Source organism: Schistocerca cancellata, chromosome 4 (genome assembly GCF_023864275.1).
Source record: "Schistocerca cancellata isolate TAMUIC-IGC-003103 chromosome 4, iqSchCanc2.1, whole genome shotgun sequence".
NCBI classification, from domain to species: Eukaryota; Metazoa; Arthropoda; class Insecta; order Orthoptera; family Acrididae; genus Schistocerca; species Schistocerca cancellata.
In genome coordinates, this window is record NC_064629.1 from 850004680 (window position 1) to 850026455 (window position 21776).

General features: G+C 43.1%; 1 protein-coding gene across 1 annotated transcript in view; it reads left to right on the forward strand.

Moving 5' to 3' along the window:
• Positions 1–802: 802 nt before the first annotated feature.
• The window catches only part of LOC126183761 (retrotransposon-like protein 1), a 332033-nt gene continuing 311059 nt past the window's right edge, over positions 803–21776 (forward strand). The window contains exon 1 of the mRNA XM_049925989.1: positions 803–992. Coding sequence (XP_049781946.1) covers positions 815–992 — 178 coding nt within the window. The 5' untranslated portion in view covers positions 803–814. The remainder of the gene's footprint in view (positions 993–21776) is intronic.

Below are 21776 nucleotides of genomic sequence, written 5' to 3' on the forward strand. Positions count from 1 at the left end.
CGGCCGGCGAATGCTTTTATCGCGTCGTCGTAAAACCCACGGCTTCACCCAGTTATGTTGCCTTTTTTTCCATCTTCTCTTCCGCATATGCACACAGTGCAATTGGGGAACATCAACTGCTGCGGTTAGTAACAAGTTGTTGTTGTCAGCCATCTTGAACTTTGACGAAAAATATGAGGACAGTGTAATATCCCTTCTAGCGCTACGTCAAAGATGTTTGTCAAATATATTTGACGGAATATTTGATCACATCTTTGATCAAATCTTTGACAAAGAAATTTGATAGTGTAATACCGGCCTAATGACAGTGGCACGTGAATTGCCCTCCGCCACACACCGTTGGGTGGCTTGCGGAGTATAAATGTATATGTAGATATAGATGTTGTAGACACGTGTTCGCTCATTTCTGGGAGCACTGGAGCAACGTTCTCATTGCGTCTCCCATTCCAGCTTAGGTGCGTGTATGTAGGGCTCGTTCTTCTCGGAGGATCGATAGTTTATGGAGGAAAAGTGCGTCTTTCCGCGCTGGCGACTTCAGAGACAGTGCGAAGGAAAGCTATAGGCGTGTGTACATAAGCGAGGCCGGGTCTGAGGCAACAACTTTACTGAAATACCCCAAAATAAACGCGCGCCGATCCACGCGCCTCAGCAGCGGCAGCGTCCGCGTCGAGCTGGGGCGGGCCGCGCGGCGCTGCGCTGCAGTCTCGCGTCGCGCTATGAATAGCCGCGTGGCTGCGCGCGCGCACCGCGCACCGAATAAATGGCCGCCCGCTTGTTTATTTTTCCGCATTTGTGAGGCGGCGCGCGCCAGTGAATGAGCCAGGTGCGAGCCATGGCGACCGGCACCTCCACCACGATGCTGCGGGCGCGCCGCAAGGACATCAACGTCAAGCCCAACCGCCGGCTGGACCGGCGCTCGTCGCGCGGCATGATCTTCGAGAACGAAGAGCTGCGCCTCCGCACCATCAGCATCAACGCCGAGGTCGAGAAAGGTACGCGGGCGCCGGCGCGCTCCAGCCACCGGCTCCTCACTTCCGTAGTCTCGCCGGGACCAGATGCTTTTGGCGTCGACCCCGTTAAAGCACCGACACAAGTTTCCTGTCGTCCCTTCCGTTAATTACATACATCCTGTTATTCATCGTGTTGGCGTGACACCAGTTTACGCACTTTGAGAGAGAACAATGTTACAAACACAGACATGGTTTTTTCAGATAATCAAAAGTACTAACGAATACTTCACTGGTTGTATTTCTCTGCCGTGACAATAGACAATATAAATATCTTTTAATTTTCAGTAACTAGGAGTAAAGTAGAGTATCACTAAATCTGGTATGTAGCCGATGATTAAATAATAGTGTATTTAAAGAAATGAAGTACGTAAGTCTACGTAAAAGATCACAGTTATTGACAAGATAAGGAAGAGATATTTTCCTAGTCTTCCTTCTAATTTCAATAATTTCAAGTTATAGATAGCACTCAGAGTAAACTAACGCAACAATAAATTTGACAGGTTGCTGCTACTTAGATAAAAATATATTTAAACAAATTGATCACTGAACAAGTCAATGTAAAATGTCATGTCGAGTGCTAAGATAAAACCTTGTCCTTCTTTAAAGGGAGGGTTTTTACGCCTATTGATATCAAGTAATACATGTCACTCAGAGTAAAATAGCGTAACAGTAAATATGACAGGTAGCTGAGACCTACATAATATTTTTAATGAATAGGTTTAAGCAGCTCTACGTAAAAGATCATGACGATTGCTAAGATAGGGAACATTTCCTTGAAGGGAGTGAGTACTCCTCTGTTGCAGACAGGAACGTTTGAAAAGGAACCCCGATTTTGCTTCGTTCCATGATTTCGTCAAAATGTATATCAGTATTCGGTTATTTATCTCGTAAAAATATGTACTTGAAGCAACTTTATGGAGCTTAAAACGCAGATCATCACAGGGAGAAACCGACCTCTTTTTTTAAAAGTTTTCTATAATTCTTAACAACAAAATTCGGTGCTGCCAAATCTTCGATCAGAAAATACCATTAACACCACAGTGAAAGACGGAAACAAGAATATTTTGAACATTTCTCACTGAACGATCATGAATGATATATGACCCTTTTGTTGTGGAGTCATACATTTTGTCTTTGTGTCTGAGGTGTAATACACTTGTTTCAGCAGATTTTCAACATTTTGATATTATAAATAAATGAAAATTAAGCTCTGTTAATACCAGATTTCTTTGTGCACAATCGGGGAAAAACTTGTTAAATTTTCTTACTGCGTGTCTCCTGCTACAAGACATTATACACCAAAAGTAAGAGTAGTTTATTCTAACGAATTCACTGTATAATAGTCTTAAAATTTACCTGACTGCAGAATAAAGTAAGATGCTAGAGAAATTTCTCCATCGTTAAATAGACAATGCTACGCGTTAAACCATTACATAGTTCCATTGCAAATGTAGAGACTCAGATTTAAAACTTCTTTACTGTATTCACATAGTACCTCCGGCGTCAAGCGTTATCACATTACCGACAATTTATCCTGCATTTCAAAATAAAGACACAGGCATCAGTGAGTACAGAAATTACTTGTTCTGTGCGTAAAAGTTTATGTATTAAATGAAGAAACAAGTTCTATTCAGGGTAGAAAGTCTTAATAGGCTAATAAAGAAATGTATATAGCAGAGGGCAGTTTGAGATATTAATTACTTGGTTAGCAAGCGGTCCTATTTTCACACATAGTAGTAATGCCGTACAAAAACTGCACGAGCCCTCACGTTGGAGAATATGAATTTATTCTGAGAGTGGCTTCATTGTTGGAATGACTTCACTGTGGTGTAGGTAATACATAGCCTCCGGCAGTGACGTAACAAATCAAAACAGCCGAACGGCTACCAAACTCTGAAAAGTAGGCGATAGTCTATTACAACACATCGTGCCGACAGAATGGTAGGAATAAATTCTCGAGGCAATTGTTTCTCTTCTTAGTATCCTGCTCATTTTTCCCCTAGTGGTTTTTTAATATCTCTTGTCTTTCCGTCTAGCTTCAAGTTTCATTTCATTGGAGAGCAAAAGTCCCATCTTATAAAGACAAACGTCGATGATTTAAAGTTATAACCACAGCGTTAGTATTAGACAGAAATGCATATTCACTGTCGCAACGTAAGTCAGTGCTAGTTACTGCATTCTTATGGTGCTACAGAGTTCCACAGAAAAGTTGCGATTATTTCGTAGGCATCCGTATATTTAATACCTCTGGAGAAGTAACATATGTCGCCGGTCTACATAGAAGCGTGTGTACGAGAATACACTGACGTCGCCACGCCTGCGTGTCCTGGCGGTGTACCACTGCGCGTTCAGCAGTGTACATCTAGACATGTTATAGCATCCTCTGTAGCACAAAAAAAGAAAATAAAAGATTTTTCTACTTGTTGGCAACCCATGTGTACTCTCAACAAAAATTTAGTTCGGTAATTCCTGTTCATGTATGGGAAATCGTTTCTTTTTTTTTTGTAATGGATGTACTACTACAAAATCTACCTCTGAAAATAATTCCGACTGCCAGTTTTGGAATCTACAGTCTTGCAGCTACTAAAATTTACAAAATATTATTTGCCGCTCTTGTTAGATAGTTCTTAAACAAGATTTTACACAGCAGTACTCGATATTACGAAGATAGGTTACTAGAATTAGCATGAATAGAGAATTAGCATGAATAGAATTAGCATGAATAGAGAGTAATAAATGCTAACGTATGCGACGTATGTATACTGAGAGAATTTCTTGAAAACTGCTGCCGTTCGCACTGAGTCAGTTGACTGTAGGGTAAAGATAACACAAATGAGATGACTTTTTGTTGGTATTCGGAAGCACCATAATTCAAATAATGGTTTATATCTGGTTGGCTTCTCTAAACTTAGCCAGCACGACTTCATACGTAAACCAGTATAACATTCGTTTTATTCTTGACAGCCCTCATCGGTTACTGTATCCTCACAGACACGCTATTGAATTTGATGAAAATTTTATGTTCAGTTTCAAGCTGACATGAATTAATAAGGTAGCAGCAGTATACGTTAATGATAAACGAGGTTTTAAACGAAAGATGGTTAGAGTTAATGATTCATCGACATCGATTTGTCTTAACATTAACTGATACTTACGTTCAAACTCAGAAAATTAAGAACTGTGGAAAGAAATTTTGTCAATGAAACAGAAAGAGAGCGGTCGGCGACAACATAATGGAAGGAAAAGTTTGCCAGCTTGCAATGAATGGACACGAGTCGTGCGTATTTATTTCTACAAAATTTCAAAACCTTGAGATCTTTATAGCACCCGAAATATCTGCGCCCACTCGCACAAGCCGACAGACCATTCTGAAGCAGGTTATATTAATAACAGCGAAAGTATTTCTGTGACCGATACTGCAATACACAATTTCTTTCTCCGATATAACCATTTTATAGGTCCCCATGATACAAAATGAGAAATATTAAGGGTAAATCATTTTTAATTAAATAATAAATTTTAATTTATTTGGCTTCTTCCTAGATGACGCGTGTTCTCATCTAAAAACGCCCCGTAAGTTTGTTCCTTCCGGACTATGAGGAAGTTTCTTGAAACCTCTCAGTAAGTAGGTTTATTGCTCCGACACATGCGCCATTAAAACAGTTGTGGGGCACCCCGTTTAATGTTTGTAAACAATCCCGACATACTCCAGCGTAATAGCGGCACGCTACAGTAGCTTCCCACTAAACGAAGAGCACGTGCAGTTTACAATGCTTCACATTTTATCCTCAGTTAGGAATATACTTTTAACATACATGCACAGATACGCTTTCTTCAACAGAAATTTTGGAAGAAGTCAGCGAGTGCGGTAGCTTAGTGCTTGACACAAGAGTAGAGTTGAGATTCCAGATCGGTGATTCATATTTAGGTGTTGCAATGTTTTCGTAAAAGGCTTACAAAGCAGAAAGTGAGGTTCGCGTCTAATGTCACGTCGACGATGAAATCATCAGAGTCGAGCACACCGCCAGATTGGCGAAAGCAAATGGGTTTTATCCTTTTCAAAAGAACCAGCCCGCCATATTCCTGAAGGGATTTGAGGAAGCTTTGATAAATATAACTTCTGATGGCCGGTCGAGGATTTGGACAACCCCATTCACCGAATACAAGTCGAGCGTGACAACCGCTGAGCCACGTTGCACGGCCTAAATAACTTAAGGCTGATGTCACGATGGTCCGTTTGAAAATGACTATCATTATTCTGACCCATCCTGTGACCGTCCGAACTTGTGTTCAAAAACTCTCCTCTCTCGTCAGGAAGCTAAAATCTAAAATCCCGTCCTTCAATAAAACTCAGGAGTAGCTATCATCTAAGACAACTGAAACGATTGCTACAGCCGGCTTCAATTAGTAATTTACTCAAAAAAGCTGACAATTAAACTAACATATGGATGACAATGAAAAGACCTGGTGACGCGGTGAAGCGGTGTGATATTCAACTCACATTTGGAAACAAAATACTTCCCAGCCCTGTCCTGCAACCCAGATTCAGCTTTTCCATGCCTTCCCTAACTCGACGGATTCGAATGGCTGAATAGTTCCACTCAGAAAGCCATTGCAATTTTCTTTGTTATTATTGTCCAGCACAAGCTTCTGCTCCCTCTTTACGTTGTTAGCGCATAGTGAACCGTAATCTTCCTTTCCTTCTACATCTAGATACATACTCCGCAAGCCACCGTACGGCGCATGGAGGGAGGTACTTTGCACCACTACTAATCATTGGCTTTCCTGTTCCACTCGCAAATGAAGCGAGGGAAAGCGTCGGTCTATATCCGTCCATACAAACTACAATTTTCTCTTATCCTGTCTTCGCGGTCCGGACGCGAAATGTACGTTGGCGGCAGTGAATCGTCCTGCAGTCAGCAGCAAATGCCGGCTCTCTAAATTCTATCAATAGTGAACGTAGTCTGCCCGCCGGGGATTCCCTTTTAAGTTCACAAAGCATTCCATAATACTCGCGTCTTTATCGAACCTACTGGTACCAAATCTAGCCAGCATCCAGCCTCTGAATTGCTTCGATGTTTTCCTTCAATCTGACCTGGTTGGGATCCCAAACAAACCAACAGTACTCAAGAATGGGTCGTACTAGTTCTATATTCACGCTCTCCTTTGTAGGTGAGCTACAATTTCCTAAAATTCTCACAGTACACCGAAGTCGACAATTCGTCTCCTCTATTATCGTCCTCACGTGGTCGCTCCATCGAAACGTGACGCCTAGATAATTAATCGACGTGATTGCGTCTAGCAGAGCACTACTAATGCTGTATTCGAATATTACTGAGATTGCTTCTCCCTGTCATCTACATTAGCTTACATTTTCCTACATTTAAAGCAAGCTACCATTCATCACACCAACAAGAAGTTTTGTCAACTTGCATCCTCCTACAGTCACTCATCTTCGACACCTACATCTACATTTACATGGATACTCTGCAAATCACATTCAAGTGCCTGGCAGAGGGTTCATCGAAACACCTTCACAATTCTCGATTATTCCAATCTCGTATAGCGCGCGGAAAGAATGAACACCTACACCTTTCCGTACGAGCTCTCATTTCCCCTATTTTATCGTGGTGATCGTTCCTCCCTATGTAAGCCGGTGTCAACAAAATGTTTTCGCATTCGGAGGAGAAAGTTGTTGATTGGAATTTCGTGAGAAGATTCCGTCGCAACGAAAAAGCCTTCCTTTTAATGATTTCCAGCCCAAATCCTGAATCATTTCTGTGATACTCTCTCCCATATTTCGCGATAATACAAAACGTCGTTGATATCCGTTTGACCTATGGCAGCCCCATATAGCGGGCCAACCATAGCGCCATTTGGTTACCCCCTTCAAGCTACACAAGTTTCGTTCAGTCCTACCTGGAGGCATTCTCGCGCTTCATAGAATTCGCCATTACACGCTCGTTGTTCGTCTTGAGCAGCAGTGTACGATTTCCTTTGAAAACTGTATTTCCTTCTCTTTTCTTTGCCACGTAATCCAGTATGTTTTTAATATTGCTTTTAGACTTCAGTTTAGGGTATCTTTTCAGAAGCTTGTCGTATGTGTCGGAACCTCTTACGTAATAATCATCGTACATGTTCTCCAGTGTGTTGTCATCAAACGCCGTGATGATACTTGCAACTTTAACCTTCTTCTTGGGAGACGGTTGGTATTCACTGTCACTGCTTCCATCTCCTCCTCCCGCACTTGCCCTAGCACTACCGTTTGCAATGAGTTGTTCATCATTATCATCCCTATCATCAACATTATGTGTTAGTGTTACAACAGTATCTGTTTCTAACTTATGCTCATATTTCTGCACTATAATAGATACCAGAAAACATGCGAATGTTTCATATTCTACACCAATACCATCTTCACGAAGAAGGGTTCTTCGTAACTTCATCTCAACCAATCGCAATACATTAGCAGGATTGATTACCAATCGCCGAGCCATCTGACGCTTCAATACACAAATAATGTCACAAAACGCAACTTCAGAGGCACACTGCACCGTCCCGACTGGCGTACCGGCAGGTCAGTGTGCAATGCGGCATGGCATACGCGGAGGCCTCTAACGGACGACTGCAGAGTTTTGAAGATGCGGGAGTATCACTAGTGCAATAAGTGACCTATACATTATTTCTCACACGATTTTGTTGTATTTGTGTTTGTTCGAGCCCAAGTACTTTCCTGGTTAGAAATCTACAAGCCATTCACATACCTGGGAAAATGCTCGTACCTTCTTCAACAGTTTGCATGGAGCATCGTGTCAAACGCTTTCCGGAAGTCTAGGAATGTAGAATCTGCCTGTTGTCCTTCATCCATAGTTCGCAATATATCATGTGAGAAAAGGACAAGCTCAGTTTCACATGAGCGGTGCTTTCTAAATCCGTGCTGACTTGTGGACGGAAGCCTTTCCGTCTCAAGGACATTTGTTATATTCTAACTGAGAATATATTCAAGAACTCTGCAGCAAACCATTGTTAAGGATACTGGTCTGTAATTTTGTGGATCCTTTCCTCCTGCTCCTCTTACATATACATGAGTCACCTACGCTTTTCTCGAACCTCTTGGAACGTTGCACTGAGCGAGAGGTTCGCAATAAATGCAAACTAAGTAAGGGACCAATGCAGTAGGTCATTCTCTGTAATACGGTATTGGGATTCCATCCGGATTTGGCGACTTACTTGTTTTCAGTTTCCTTCAGTTGCTTCTCTAGACCACGTATGCCTATTAATACGTCCTCCAAACGGGAGTCTGTGTGACGTTGAAACGACGGTATCTTTTATGAGTATGTAAGTACAAAAATGGCTCTGAGCACTATGGGACTTAACATCTATGGTCATCAATCCCCTAGAATTTAGAACTACTTAAACCTAACTAACCTAAGGACAGCACACAACACCCAGTCATCACGAGGCAGAGAAAATCCCTGACCCCGCCGGGAATCGAACCCGGGAACCCGGGCGCGGGAACGCTACCGCACGACCACGAGCTGCGGACAAGAGTATATAAGTTCGTAAGCTTCCACGGCAGGTGTCATTTTGAGTACAATAATTTTGGGTTTTATAATAACACGGTCCATTACCCAAAATTATTTTACTAAAAAGGACGGTATGTTTGTACGATCCTCCTGTTAGAATGATATCTTAAACGCGAAATTTAAAACTTCAGCTTTCTTTTTGCTGCCGTCTATTGCCACACCAGACTGGTCAACGAGTGACTGGATAGATGCCTTCGACCCGCTTTTCTCGGTTTCTTTGGCTAAAGTATGACGGTGGAAATTTTTGTATGCTTCGCACCTCGATCTTTTTACAGACATACCAATTTCTACTAACCTTTGTTTGTCATCGTTTGCGTGTACTTTTTTGATCCGAGAGTGCAACCGTCTCTGATACCTCAACATTTTCCAAATTTCGTTATTAAACCACGGTTGGTCTTTTCAATTCAGCATCTACTTACTCGGCACATACCTCTCCAGAACGCGATTTACAATTACTTGAATCTTTTCGTATTATTGCTCCAAGTCCATCATATTGGAACTAAATGATGTCCATTCACTCTCTGCTTATTTGCCGGCCGGGGTGGCCGAGCGGCTCTAGGCGCTACAGTATGGAACCGCGTGACTGCTACGGTCGCAGGTTCGAATCCTGCCTCGGGCATGGATGTGTGTGTTGTCCTTAGGTAGTTAGGTTTAAGTAGTTCTAAGTTCTAGGGGACTGATGACCTCAGATGTTAAGTCCCATAGTGCTCAGAGCCATTTGAACCATTTTCTAAATTATTACCATCGCGTGTGGACTGTCGAAGTAGCCGCTCAGGACGTCTTTCTTAAAACATGTTCAAAACTACTTCACAAGACAGTCCGTCCCACCTACAGCGAATCCGTAGACTTTCCTGCCTATAGTCGGTAGGTGAAAGTCGCCTCCAACCAACCGAAGCATGATCTGAGTATTTAACTGCAACTGAGCGTAGACTTTCTTAGAATCACTCCTGAACTGTCATGGTGAAATCGGGGAATAGGTGCTCTATGCAAGCTGAAATCTTACTTGACAAGTAAGAGGTTTCGAGTTTTTAATGAAATAATGTGAATGGCATCTTCCATGTACAGAAAGTGCCTCCTTATGTCTCTCTCTCTCTCTCTCTCTCTCTCTCTCTCTCTCTCTCTCTCTCTCTCTCTCTAGTCCTTTCTACACACACACACACACACACACACACACACACACACACACACACACACAAAAACACACACGCACACACAAACACCCGCGCGTGGGCTTTAATTTACACGTTCGTGGGAAATCGCTTGTAGCAGCTAAACAGATTACGAAACCTTACGCGGTAAAGGTTGTCACAGAGTGACGAGGGTGATTTTTCAAAACGGTCTTCTGACTTTTTTAAAGTGGTTTGTATCTTGATTATTTGAGTGACGTGTTTCGCTTGTTTAGCGATATGAAAGAGTTTCAAAGAGCACTGGTTCCATTCAAAATTCTGAAGTGGAAAACTCAGAGCGCTTTAACCCTCCGTAACGTATACGCTGTACACCACCATCAACGTGAATGTGCATCTACCAAAAGTATTTACGAAGGTGAAAGTCATTATATGTGAAATACTCGATTAAAAATTTACGACACATGAAAATGGTTCGCCGTTTCTTATAGTTGTTCATAATATTGCACATTCGTGAATTTTGTGTTTGCATCGATGAATAGCGGAATTAGGGGAAGCTATGAAGATAGAGAGTTAATGTTGGCCCCACTTCAGTAATGGAATGGTACCAGATCATTATGTCGCCGGAAATCATACTTGTCATCGTAGTAAGTGTCACAAAGAGGTGATTGAGTATGGGATAAACGCACCACAGTAACAAAAACTGCTGTGATTAACAAATGTGAATAATAGGGTCTCGCAGGCTAGCTCAAATAGCAATAGCGGATAGAAGAGCGACAATGACGATCACTAGTAGCTTATGTTATGGACAGCAACAAAACATCATATGATCTGCCATACATTTGAGTGCTGTCTCCTCTCTGTGAAATACAGAGCACATAGCTAAAGGAATTTTGCGTTAACTGTGCACAAAAATTAGCATGTACCTGGTAACACTGACATCCCCCCCCGCCCCCTCCCCGGTACTCTCGCACAGAGAATGTTTACGTGAGTCTAAACCACTCAGTCACATGCAGAACTTGTATCCATAGAGAAACATGCTGTAAGCTTGTACGTTCAGACGTTCAGCAAGACATTGTACTGTCTCGTCACCCCTGATTACTCAGAGAGATTCTACACTGACATATGTGTTCTTGGAAATCCATCGGGTTTACGTAGCCTCTGTTTCCTTCGGCACAACGGAGCTACTGTGAAAGATGAGATGTGCACCTTGGAGCTCTTTCAGACCAACCTCCGGTTGAGTGCCAGTGGAATAGCACGGTTTCCCAACACACTCGGTGGTCTGAGAAACGCACCCCATGACGAATCGACACTCACGAGAACGAAGATGAACACTGCCTGCCACCCACCATGCTAACCAACGTCTCTAAGGCACGCTAGTGGGATGGTTCTCCAGGAGGAAGAAATTTTCATCCGTTATATTTGACCGGCAAGAGGAAACGAAGTGGTTGTGGAAAGTTCGTCATGAGTAGATTGCGCACCATGTATTACTTAGCGATCTATACACAGTATCTCGTATAATTATGCCATATGGAACTGTAACTGAGATCATTCTGATGGATAAACTAAGTCAAGCACCCATTTATAGAGGGGTGGACTATGTACCAGCACCAACACTCAGCCTCTCCAGTCCGTCGTCAACGACACTAAGATAGTGCTACAGTCTGCTTGCATTCATCAGTCACTTGCACGGTGTAGATACATTTGAAACATAAGGTTCAAACTTTTCAAAAGAAAGCTGTACAGCGCGTGTCAGTAAAGAAACCTTTCTCATATCTGGTGATATCATTGCCTACAATGTCATCTGACACTGAAAATTTTATTAAACGCTGCCAGAAAGGTAGATCGGACGAAATACAGCTGTTAATAAGTGTAATGAGCGTCTAAAATTTTTATTACACATCTACACTGTACTGTTTCAGTATTGTGACCACTTGTGAGAAGCCTGAATAACTACCTTTTGTAGCAAAAAAGTGTAGCAAGAGTGGCAAATCGACATGGTCCCACAGATTCACGATTGGGTTTAAGTCCTGGGAGTTCGTTGGCCAGGGAAGTACGGTAAACATCCTGGCGCTCTTCGAACCACTTACGTACACGGCAAGGTGTGTGACACATTGCATTATCCTGCTGGTAGATGCCACGGTGCCGAGGAGAGAAAAAGAAGCCGGCCGCGGTGGCCGAGCGGTTCTAGGCGCTTCAGTCAGGAACCGTGCTGCTGCTACGGTTGCAGGTTCGAATCCTGCCTCGGGCATGGATGTGTGTAATGTCCTTAGGTGAGTGATGTTTAAGTAGTTCTAAGTTCTAGGGAACTGATGACCTCAGATGTGAAGTCCCATAGTGCTCAGAGCCATTTGAACCATTTTTTTTTAGAAACAAAGTGCGTGTAAGGGTGGCTATGGTCCCCAAGAATAGATGCACACTTGTGTTCATTTACTGTGTCTTCCAGAATGACGAGATCGCCCAGGCAATGCCACGAAAAGATTCCCCAGATCATAATGCTCCCTCTATTGCTGCAGGGTGATTACTTTCAGACGATTCACGTCATACAGCCCATCTGTTCGACGGAGCATTAAACGTGATTCGTCTGAAAAGGCCAGCTGTCGCCACACAGTGGACGTCTAGTTTCGGTATTGGTGTACAACTTCCAGCCTTCGTCGCTGATGAACAGCGGTCAATATAGGTGCATGAACCAGGCGTCAGCTGCGGAGGTCAAAACGCAGCAAAGCTCACTGATCGGTCGTTGAGGAGACTGTTGACAGCCCCTTGATTCCTCTGAGCGGTCAGCTGCTCAACTGTTTCACGTCTATTCAACCGTACACATCTCTGTAGCCTTTGTTCATCCTTGTCATCTATGGCCCTTGGTGCACCACAGTTGCCTCCTCGCCGGTTTTGAATAGCGCCATCATGCTATGCTCGGTATATTTTAACCACGGCGGCACGCGGACAGTTTACAAATTTGGCCGTTTGGGAAATGCCGCATCCTTGGTTCGAAATCCAATGATCAAGCTCTTTTTTGGATGTCTGATAAATCGCTTCGTTTCCGCAGTGCAAGGACTGCACTGTTTCCGCATTCCCTCTGCACGCTTTATATAACCTACACTGCTGGTGCTGCTACGTGCCACCTCTGACAAGGAGACGGCACGACCGTGGGGTTGGGGATTTGTCCGCAATTTTGTGTGGCGAAAGAGGACCCCTAACACCTCACGTGGTTAAAATATTAGGAGGCACTACCCGGAAAATCCCGAGAAAAATCGATCCAAAGTTTCTTAGGCGCCTTATGAGTGTAAAATAGCCCACTGCCGAGCCGCCGTCTGGCCTACATGGTTAGCGCTCGGACACTTACGGCAAAGGTCTCGGGTTCGATTCCTTCTCCGGCACTTTTTTTTTCCTTCTGTTGCTTGCAAAATTGCAGCGCACTGGTACAGGAGAATCGTGAAATTAATTCCCGGGAAGATTGTGCAAAAATTCATTCTATAATTCACCATCAATTATCGTCACCAATATTCCGATACATGATTCAATATGCCTGGTTTGCCTCAAAATTGTCAGAAACTCGAAACATTTTCGTAAATGTTAATGGGGCATGTTTTTGTACAGATTTATTCCAAACGCCCTGTGATTGTAAAAAAGCCGCTTTTATATGTTGCGCAAGATGTCGCAAAAATTATTGCTTTGATTGTTTTTACGATAATTACCACTGCGGTTCTTGTTTATAATTATTATATGAATAAAAATGGAATGTTTTCCAATCGACTTTGTTATTCTGATTAAAAAGGCAATGTTTCTCCTCGTATACTTTACAATGAAAAATGGAAAACCCACCGCCATAAATTGTGTTGTTGGACAAAAAGAAAATAATTTTTATTCAATAATGAAACTAATTTGTTAAAGATAATGTAGGTTTGGGAAACTTTTTGAATAATTGGTGGAATAACCAAAGAAATTGAAGCAGAAGAAAAAAAAGTGCCAGTGGAGGAATCGAACACGAGACCTCTGGCGTAAGAATCCGAGCCCTAAACACCTTTTTGTTTTTATCTCATTTTGTTCGTTTTGTATCTGTTCTGGGCGGACGTCGAAAGACACCCGTTTCAGTTCGTTGTTGATCCATTAACTCAGTTCTTTTTATTACAGAGAGCATCTAGCCCTCTGACCGAACACGCTGAGCTACCGTGCCGGCAACACCTAGGCCAGGCGGCGGCTCGGCAGTGTACTAACATTTTATACTCATAAGGCACCTAAAAAACTTTGGATCGATTTTTCCCGCGATTTTCCGGGTAGTGTGTCCTAATATTTTAACCACGTGATGTGTTAAGGGTCCTCTTTCACCACACAAAATTGCGGACAAATCCCCGACCCCACGGTCGTGCAGTCTCCTTGTGAGTGGTTATTGCACGTTAACGTCGAAAGTAGGCGGTGCTCACATTAATGTGTATGGACCGCGTTTTAATTAGAATTTCTCTCTATATAGCTCCTTATCTTGCTGCTTGTTTGAATACAATTGCAAGAAATCACATACGCTTGTTTCTGAATCACAGCATCTATTACTCTTACTGAGGTTCATTGTCGGAAGATGATCTTCATTAACCTTCGTATTCAAAAGCGGCATCCAGTAGCTCATTTCATGTGAGTCTAAAGGAAAGCTTGCTTTACTTAACTGCATATCGACTCGAGTTTGTATCCCTAGACGACAGGAGGAGCGAGTACCAATTCACTCTGTTATTTCAAGGTAGGGGTATAAAGAAATCGCGGAAAATCCTTTGAAGATATAACAGACGACAGAGATGCAGAGCCTTAATTTTAAAGAACTGAGTGCTGGCTTTAAAGAAGACCAAGACGCAACAGTCTTGGTGGTGGTGCCAATCCTGTTAGAAACGGGGAAACAGAATGAAGCCGTACTCAGTGCAGGCGCAGAATCGATTTCCTGGTACGCCACTACAGCTTGAATTTCATAACATTCTACCACTCTCTTCTTGACACTATGTCTTTTGGTGTTCACCAAGGACAATCACTGCCATGTATGAAGTGCTTTAAAACTGACGTCAGATTTGCTCACCTTTATATCAATGGAATTATTCCTTCGTGTTAATCCAAAAAGATTTCAATTTGCCAATAGACGTTTATCAGCTCTGTAATAACAAACCCGCTTTTGATCTTTAAAAAATGCCTCATTCACCACTAGGCTATACGTTGCTGTCAAAAAATGTTGTCGACGAGTTTTAATCGTACTGGTAACATAACATGTCAATCAGATATACTTAACAAGAATAAGAATATCTCATAAATGATAGAGATATAAGCTGTGAAATTCTTTTATAATCTTAAACACTGATAAAAGTTTATACGCCATCACACCTTTGATATTTATTTAGCGCCAGTAACAAGTTGTGAACAATAGTGCTCAACACAAAACATACCGCCGGCCGGTGTGGCCGTGCGGTTCTAGGCGCTTCAATCTGGAACCGCGTGACCGCTACGGTCGCAGGTTCGAATCCTGCCTCGGGCATTGATATGTGTGATGTCCTTAGGTTAGTTAGGCTTAAGTAGTTCTAAGTTCTAGGGGACTGATGACCTCATATGTTAAGTCCCATAGTGCTCAGACCCATTTCAAACATTTGAACAAACCATAACCATTACTGTCATCAAGGATCATGTTCTGTACACGCATACATTGCATTGCAATGAACAGGGCAGTGAATGCTGTATGAGCATTTTGTGTATTCATTTACATATTCTGCATATATTTAATGCAGTGAATTACGTCAAAAAGAGTTATATTAAAATTATTCCCTGCGGGCTCTTTAAAAATGTAATATTTTCCGACGAATAAAAGGATACTTTTCATTGGTTTTAATTGAAATGTATTATTACAGTGAATTCAGAATCAATCTGACACTGTCGTACTGATTTCCATGGAGCAATCTAGCTTGAATGTGGGTGTTTGTATGGCTATCTAGGGTACTCATAAAACACGTCTCAAGGTGTGTATGAGGTGTCCAAAAACAAAGTGCCTTTTATATAGCTGTCGTCGTCCTAACGTGGTACTGGGCCACCTTTAGCAGCCAAAAGAGCCTAAATTTACTAACTTTTGTTGCATAAATCTGAATGAAGGTTAACGGAATTTTTTAAAAACTGTTACAGATCTTTGAGAGAAACTTGAGAAGGTCTGCGAGCTCTCAACTGTCTTTTCAGTAGAGATTATTTTTTTTTCAGATACTATTAAATAATTGATTTTTGGGGACAGGAAGACTTGTTTTATCTTTAGGGAGTCTCGGATAGTCTGAGATGAATGAGTGTAGGTATTATTATCATGTAAGATGGAATGCCCGACTGGGAATAATTAGCAACGCCAATTAATAAAAAATAGGAACTCCATTAGTTAGTTTTACTACACTGAAAACATGATATGACCAACCTATATATTTCAGAACTTTAACTAAGCTTCACTGATGGTTCAAAATGGCTCTGAGAACTATGGGACTTAACATCTGAGGTCATCAGTCCCCTAGAACTTAGAACTACTTAAACCTAACTAACCTAAGGACATCACACACATCCATGCCCGAGGAAGGATTCGAACCTGCGACCATAGCAGTCGCGCGGTTCCGGACTGCGCGCCTAGAACCGCGAGACCACCGCGGCCGGCCTTCACTGATGAAATCCTACAGTATGTATTCTACGTTTCTACTGGTGTTCACTCTATGTACACAAATACTACATTAGGAACAAGTGTAAAAGTGAGTTTGTTAGAGCATATTATATGCTTCCTTTCCAAAGTTTCGTGTTCTTACACTAGTAAAGTCTGTTCTGTGCATGTATCAAATTTAAATGAGGTCAGGCAGTAGCAGCTCTGCCACGAATGCTGGATGCTTTTCGCGGATGATGCTGTAGTATACAGAGAAGTTCCAGCATTAGAAAATTGTAGCGAAATGCAGGAAGATCTGCAGCGGATAGGCACTTGGTGCAGGGAGTGGCAACTGACCCTTAACATAGACAAATGTAATGTATTGAGAATACATAGAAAGAAGGATCCTGTATTGTATGATTATATGATAGCGGAACAAACACTGGTAGCAGTTACTTCTGTAAAATATCTGGGAGTATGCGTGCGGAACGATTTGAAGTGGAATGATCATATAAAATTAATTGTTGGTAAGGCGGGTACCAGGTTGAGATTCATTGGGAGAGTCCTTAGAAAATGTAGTCCATCAACAAAGGAGGTGGCTTACAAAACACTCGTTCGACCTATACTTGAGTATTGCTCATCAGTGTGGGATCCGTACCAGATCGGATTGACGGAGGAGATAGAGAAGATCCAAAGAAGAGCGGCGCGTTTAGTCACAGGGTTATTTGGTAACCGTGATAGCGTTACGGAGATGTTTAACAAACTCAAGTGGCAGACTCTGCAAGAATGGCGCTCTGCACCGCGGTGTAGCTTGCTCGCCAGGTTTCGAGAGGGTGCGTTTCTGGATGAGGTATCGAATATATTGCTTCCCCCTACTTATACCTCCCGAAGAGACCACGAATGTAAAATTAGAGAGATTAGAGCGCGCACGGAGGCTTTCAGACAGTCGTTCTTCCCGCGAACCATACGCGACTGGAACAGAAAAAGGGAGGTAATGACAGTGGCACGTAAAGTGCCCTCCACCACACACCGTTGGGTGGCTTGCGGAGTATAAATGTAGATGTAGAATGTGGTGTTTATACAATTGACGTTGCCGGCCTTGGTGGCCGAGAGGTTCTAGGCGCTACAGTCTGGAACCGCGCGGCCGCTACGGTCGCAGATTCGAATCCTGCCTCGGTCATGGATGTTTGTGATGTCCTTAAGTTAGTTAGGTTTAAGTAGTTCTAATTTCTAGGGGACTGATGACCTTAGATGTTAAATCCCATAGTGCTCAGAGCCATTTGAACCATTTGAACAATTGACGTTGCAGTTGTTTAGTTGACAATGAGTTCTCAGGATGCGTATTGAACTGAAAGGTCGCCGGGCGTTGTGGCCGAGCGATTCTAGGCGCTTCAGTCCGGAACCACGCGACTGCTGCGGTCGTAGGTTCGAATCCTGCCTCGGGCATGGATGTGTGTGATGTCCTTAGGTTGGTTAGGTTTAAGTAGTTCTAAGTTGTAGGGGACTGATGACCTCAGATGTTAAGTCCCATAGCTCTCAGAGCCATTTGAAGTGAAAGGTCACTTCCATGGCAATGATTTTCATTATTTTAGGGTAAATTTCTCTTTAACATCTGCTTTCTCTGAGTAAATTTCGTGTTTCCTGCACTACTACGTTGAATGAAATATATTCTCTGAGTGAAACTTCCTGGCAGATTAAAACTGTGTGTCGGACCGAGACTCGAACTCGAGACCTTTGCCTTTCGCGGGCAAGCGCTCTACCAACTGAGCTACCAAAGCAAGGCTCGCGCCCCGTCCTCACAGCTTTGCTTCTGCCAGTACCTCGTCTCCTACCTTCCAGACTTTACAGAAGCTCTCCTGCGATCCCTGCAGAACTAGCTCTCTTGAAAGGAAGGATAAAGTTTGGAAAGTAGGAGACGAGATACTGGCACGAGTAAAACTGTGAGGACGGGGCGTGAGTCGTACTTGGGTAGCTCAGATGGTAGAGCACTTGCCCGGAAAAGGCAAAGGTCCCGAGTTCGAGTCTCGGTCCGACACACAGTTTTAATCTTCCAGGAAGTTTCATATCAGCGCACACTCCGCTGCAGAGTGAAAATCTCATTCTGGATATTCTCTGAGTGTTAATGCCGTCATGTCACTACATATGGCAGCTATAAGATACTCCGATGGATGATTTCTGTCACCGTCTCATCAACGAAGCGAGTACCATCAATTTTTCATCGTTGGAGGTTTTTCTATTCCGGTAAGTGCAACGATCAAGACAACACTACAAGAACGTAAATGGCAGACAGGACAGTACCCTACCAGACATTTTGTAACACATCAGTGCCTTACTGTCTGAAATGAAGTGCATGCACCAAAGTGTATACTGTGGTTTGCGAAAACTGTAAAACCCTAGAAACGTTGACTGCCAACCAACCAATCGAAGCTCGAGGGATGCGTAGAGCAGTGTACCGGCAGTATGTTCAAAAATGTTCAAATGTGTGTGATTTCCTATGGGACCAAACTGCTAAGCTCATCGGTCCCTAGACTTACACACTTCTTAAACTAACTTATGCTAAGAACAACATACACAACCATGCCTGAGGGAGGACTCGAACCTCCGGCGGGAGGTGCCGCTCAATCCGTGACATTGCGCCTCTAACCGTGCGGCCACCCCGCGCGACCCGACCGTATATGATTAAGGCTATAGACAGGGAGCAGTCAAGTAGGCCCAGCAGACCTCTCTTATTTTACCGACTCTCGTACAAACCCTTGTCGAAGTGAAAGAGCACAATATCACCTTGTGAGATATTTCAAACGCGTGCGAACGCGCGAGCGCGCGCTCGCGTTTGTGTGTGTGTGTGTGTGTGTGTGTGTGTGTGAGAGAGAGAGAGAGAGAGAGAGAGAGAGAGAGAGAAAGGACTTAAAAGAAGGTGGTCGTATGCACGAGGGAGCGGGTACGGGACGACGTAATGCGCCTGAGTGTTTATAATGGTCATCCTTCCTGCGTGACCGTAGCGCTCGCATACATCGACGTACGGACTACTGAATAGCACAGACTCTATCCAGGTAGCATATCTGACAGAAAAAACGTCCACGTAAGTATGTAGATCTTTCTAAATTACGGCATGCCAATTTACCAGTTGGTATGTCTGGTCTGCGTATAACAGGTCTAGGCGAAACCAGGTTAATTGCTGGATGTTTCTACCGGCCATCCGATTTCGCTGTGATATTTCCAGAGACATTCAAAGAAAGTCTACGGTCAGTAGCACGTAGATACCCAGATCGTGCAGTACTAGTTTGAGGCGACATTAACCTACTATAGACTGGGACGTTTATGGATTCATTGCAGCGGGGAGAGACAGACAGTCTTGCGCAGTACTTTTGGGTGCATTTTCCGAAAATTGTCTTGAGCAGCTAGTTCGGCAACCACAAGCAATGGATATGTCTTAGACTTATAACTACAAGCAGGCCGGATCTTATCGACAGCGTCAGTAAAGAAAAGGGGATTAGTGATGAAGATGTCATTATAGCAAAGGAAGGAAGGAAGCAAGACAGGGTCGACATCGAGGTCATTAGAGACGGAGCACAAGTTCATATGGTGTCAAGAATTAGGAAGGAAATCGGCCGTGCCCTTTCAGAGGAACCATCCCAGCATTTGCCTGGAACGATTTAGGAAAATCACGGAAAACCTAAATCTGGCTGGCTGGACGCGGTTGTGCACCGTCGCGTCGTCCCTCTGTATGAGAGTCCATTGTGCTAACCACAGTACCGTCTCGCTCGGTCATCATAGCGACTATGGCTACAAAAGTTAATAAATCAGTCAAGAAGGCTAGAAGAGTGTTTCTGCTAGAAAGAACAGATAATTAATTGTTGGCATCTCACTTAGGCAATGAATTCATATAAATTAGTTCGGGTGTCATGGACGTTGAAGAATTATGGATAAGGTTGTGCACTGGAGACGTATGTACCTAGTAAGTTCATCAAGGATGGAAAAGACCCACCGTGGTTCAACAACGAAATTCAGAAAATGCTGAGGAAGCAAAGCTTGTTGCACTCTTAAGTTCAAAACATAACGCACAAATTAATACAGGCAAAAGTTAGTGGACATACGTGCGTCAATGAAAAGATCGATGTGGGAAAAATAGAACTACTACCACCGTCATACTTTAGCAAATGACCATGCCGAAAACCCGAAAAATTCTGCTCATATGTTAAACTACCAAGCGGATCCATGGCTTCCATCCAATCATGACCAGCCTGGTGTGGCAGTAGAAGATAGCGGACGGCACGGTAATAAGCACCCCTGGCGTAGAGAAACAACTGAAAGAGTTGAAAGCAAATGAGTAGCCAGCTTCGGATGGAATACCATTTCGGTTTTAAAAAGAATATTCCACGGCATTGGGCCATTACTTAGCCTGCAATTTGTCGCGAAACTCTCGATCAGCGCAAAGTCGCAAGCGCCTGGAAAAAAAAATGCGCATGTGACTCCTGTATATAAGAAGAGCAAAAGAACAAGGCCGCTAAATCACAGACCAATATCCTTAACATCTGATTCGCTGCAGAATTCTTGAACATATTCTGAGTTCGAATATAATAAATTTTCTTGAGGTCGAAATTCTTACGTCCATGAATCAGCATGGTTTTAGAAAGCCACCAAACTCCCCAGAAATGAACATTATTGAGCATATCTGGGGTGCCTTTCAAGGTGATGTTCAGAATAGATCTACATCCCCCACCCCGCCCGTACTATTACAGATTTATGGACAGCCTGCAGGATTTATGATGTCAATTCCATCCAGCAGTCCTTCAGACATTAGTCGAATCTATAGCACGTCGTGTTGCGGCACTTCTGCGTGCTCGTGGAACCCTACATGATATTAGGCAGGTGTACCAGTTTCTTCGGCTCTTCAGTGTATAAATAATTAAATGTTCATGGTTGCTTAGTGAAGTTTTTTCCCTTAAACGAAGTTACAGCTTTATGTACATCCACATCAATATACATACTCTGCAGGTCACAACACGGCGTATGGCGAAGGATACTTTGTACCACTAGTCATTCCCAGGACTGTTCCAATCGCAAATGGAGCGAGGGAAAAATGATCGTTTGATTACCTCCGTACGAGGACTAATTTCTCTTATCTTCGTGGTCCTTACGTGGAATGTAAGTTAACGGCAGTAGAATCGTTCTGCAGTCAGTTACAAATGCCTTGTCTCTAAGTGGCTCAAAAGCGTGTCGCTAAAAGAACGTCGTCCCATTTGAGTTCAAGAAGCATTTCAGTAACATTAGCGTGTTGACAGTACCTGCAGATAACATATCTAGCAGCACGCCTCTGTACCGTTTCGATGTTTTCCGGCCTAGTGGGGATACGAAACGCTGGAGCAGTAGTCAAGAACGGGTCGTACGCGGTCTTCTTTGTACATGAATAACACTTTCCTAGAATTCTCCCAGC